Here is a 2,500-nt window from a genome sequence, read left to right on the forward strand (position 1 = left end):
ATTAGCTAAGCTGCACCACTAGTTGGAAAAGCAGGATGCTCTAAGCCCAAGGGGCTCCAACAGGGAAAATAGCCCAATGAGGAAAGGAAACAAGGAAAATTAAATGTTTTAAGAACAGTAACGATATTAAAATAAATATTTCCTATATAAAGTATAAAAACTTGAACAAGAGGAAGAGAAATAAGATAGAATAGTGTGCCCGAGTGTGCCCTTAAGCAAGGAGAACTCTACCCAAAGACAGTGGAATACCATGGTACAGAGGCTATAGCACTACCCAAGGCTAGAGAACAATGGTTTGATTTTGGAGTGTCCTTCTCCTAGAACAGCTGCTTACCATAGCTAAAGCGTCTCTTCTATGGCTAAAGTCTCTTCTACCCTTCCCAAGTGGAAAGTGACCACTGAACAATTAACATGTGTCATATGGTAAGTCTCTAAGGCACTGTCCTGCTTGATAGGGCAATGTCACTGTCCCTTGCCTCTGCCATTCATGAACGGCCTTCAAGCCAGTTTAAGGGATCAGAATTCTCTCAGATGGTTTAGTGGAAACAAAGGAAAATATCGATATCGCGTAAAAGACCTATTGGAAAGAAAGGGCCTCATATTCAGTGTGATTTGATTGATTGAGAGTTTTCTGGCATCCTGACATTTAAGGTCATTGACGGCGAATATTCAGAGTGAACCGGGGTGCACAAAAACTGCTGATAAACTTTTCTCTTTGATCATCACCAATCATCCTACCAAATTTCAAGAGATTCGGTCAAATAGTTTTTGAGTTATGCTAATCACAATCAAACTAGCATATAAACATGAATAAAAAAGGGTAATGACATTACCATTTCCTGTTGTATAACAAAAGATAGGCAATTAGATTATGCACATTTTGGCACTAGTTTCATGCAAATCGGATAAAAGTTGACCACGATATAGCAAAAAGACATTTCTTATCTTTTCGTGACCTTGACCTTTGACCCAATCACTCACAAAATTTAAAATAAAAAAATTGTTTTAGGATCATGGCCAATCATCTCACCAAATTTCATGAGATTCGGGCAATTGGGCAATTAAATTATGCACGTTTTGGCAGTAGATTCATGCAAATCAGATAAAACTTGCAAAAAGAAATTTTTTATCTTTTCGTGACCTTGACCTTTGACCCAATCACTCACGAATCTAAAAAAAAATTACCTAGGAATATGGCCAATTATCCCACCAAATTTTATGAAATTCGGTCAAATAGTTTTTGAGTTTTGTGATTAGTTTTTTACTCATTTGAAACATTGCCCTTGACCTTTGTCCCAATCAATCCCAAAATCTAATTAAATTGTCCTTGGATCATGGCTAATTATCCCACCAAATTTCATGCGATTCCGTCAAATAGTTTTTGATTCATGTGGATCACCAACAGACATACATACAAACATACGCCTATTAAATCATAACCTTCACCGCAATGAAGTTGGCGATGGTAATAACTGAAATATAATACATTTCATTCCAAAATGTGTTTACCACCATAGCTCTAATCCTTTTTAGGAGTTTTCCTCCTCCTCCTCTTACTAAATTATACTTTTGTTCCACTAACCTAATACCAACCATTCTTTCCACATGACCAAACCCTCTCAAAATACTTCTACGTCTCAATATATTATGTACTGAATATTCTACAGATTTTTCTGTCTAGATAATTCCAACTCAAAATCTAAATAATTTCCATAGAACATACTGAAATCACAAATTTTTAAGTAATTTGTATTTTTCCTAACATACTTACCTAGAACTACCTTCTAAGGAGTTACTGGTAACTCTACCTAACCGAACAGCTTTTTGTATAGTTTACCCTCTTTCCGTTTTCTACGGGGTCAACCTCAGGCAGTGTGATATGTGGCCTGAGGCGACCCGGGGTCGGGAAGTGTGGTAGCTCAGGTCGTCGAATCGTCAGTAAGTTTCTGATAGCGACGTGATCAATATCAGCAAGTTGTTTTATTAACAATATACGCGAATATATCAACATCATTACACAAACATAAAAGGAGTATTAGGGTACGAAAATAGTATGCAATCGCATTAATTTATTCAGAAAAATATACAATTCAAACAGGATCACATTTGGCATGAATAACTCTCTACATTATACAGTGGGTACGTCAACACCAAACACCATCAAGATCATCAAAAACCTCCAGAAAAAAAAGGAATTTGCAGGATGTACCTGATGGCGAAGGTGCTCTACGTCGCATGGTTCACAAGTGCCATCACAAACCTAAGACAGCATTGCTGGAAGCAGGGAGATTCAGGAGATTTTAGTACAGGCTGTATGAGACGGCATGCTTAGGACTGTTCACCACACGGAGGAGCTTGGTATCACTTGGAGTGGCTGCATCCTCCTCCTCCTCAACAGTTACAGAAGGGACAGCAGTGTATGGGGCAGCATAAGTATAAGGAGCATGATTATAGGCGTGAGTAGAGTGAGCGTATGGGCTCAAGGTATGGTGAAGACCAT

At 38.2% G+C, this 2,500-nt stretch overlaps 2 protein-coding genes across 2 annotated transcripts in view; both read right to left on the reverse strand.

Annotated features, from left to right (window-relative positions):
* The window catches only part of LOC137632861 (uncharacterized), an 11,715-nt gene extending 9,704 nt beyond the window's left edge, over positions 1-2,011 (reverse strand). The window contains exon 1 of the mRNA XM_068364958.1: positions 1,838-2,011. Coding sequence (XP_068221059.1) covers positions 1,838-2,011 — 174 coding nt within the window. The remainder of the gene's footprint in view (positions 1-1,837) is intronic.
* Positions 2,012-2,064: 53 nt separating this feature from the next.
* Positions 2,065-2,500, reverse strand: part of LOC137632862 (cuticle protein 18.6-like) — a 1,393-nt gene continuing 957 nt past the window's right edge. The window contains exon 2 of the mRNA XM_068364959.1: positions 2,065-2,500. This exon is cut by the window's right edge and continues 685 nt beyond it. Within this exon, the coding sequence (XP_068221060.1) occupies positions 2,301-2,500 (200 nt within the window). The 3' untranslated portion in view covers positions 2,065-2,300.

The sequence above is a fragment of the Palaemon carinicauda genome, chromosome 42, assembly GCF_036898095.1.
Source record: "Palaemon carinicauda isolate YSFRI2023 chromosome 42, ASM3689809v2, whole genome shotgun sequence".
Lineage (NCBI taxonomy): Eukaryota > Metazoa > Arthropoda > Malacostraca > Decapoda > Palaemonidae > Palaemon > Palaemon carinicauda.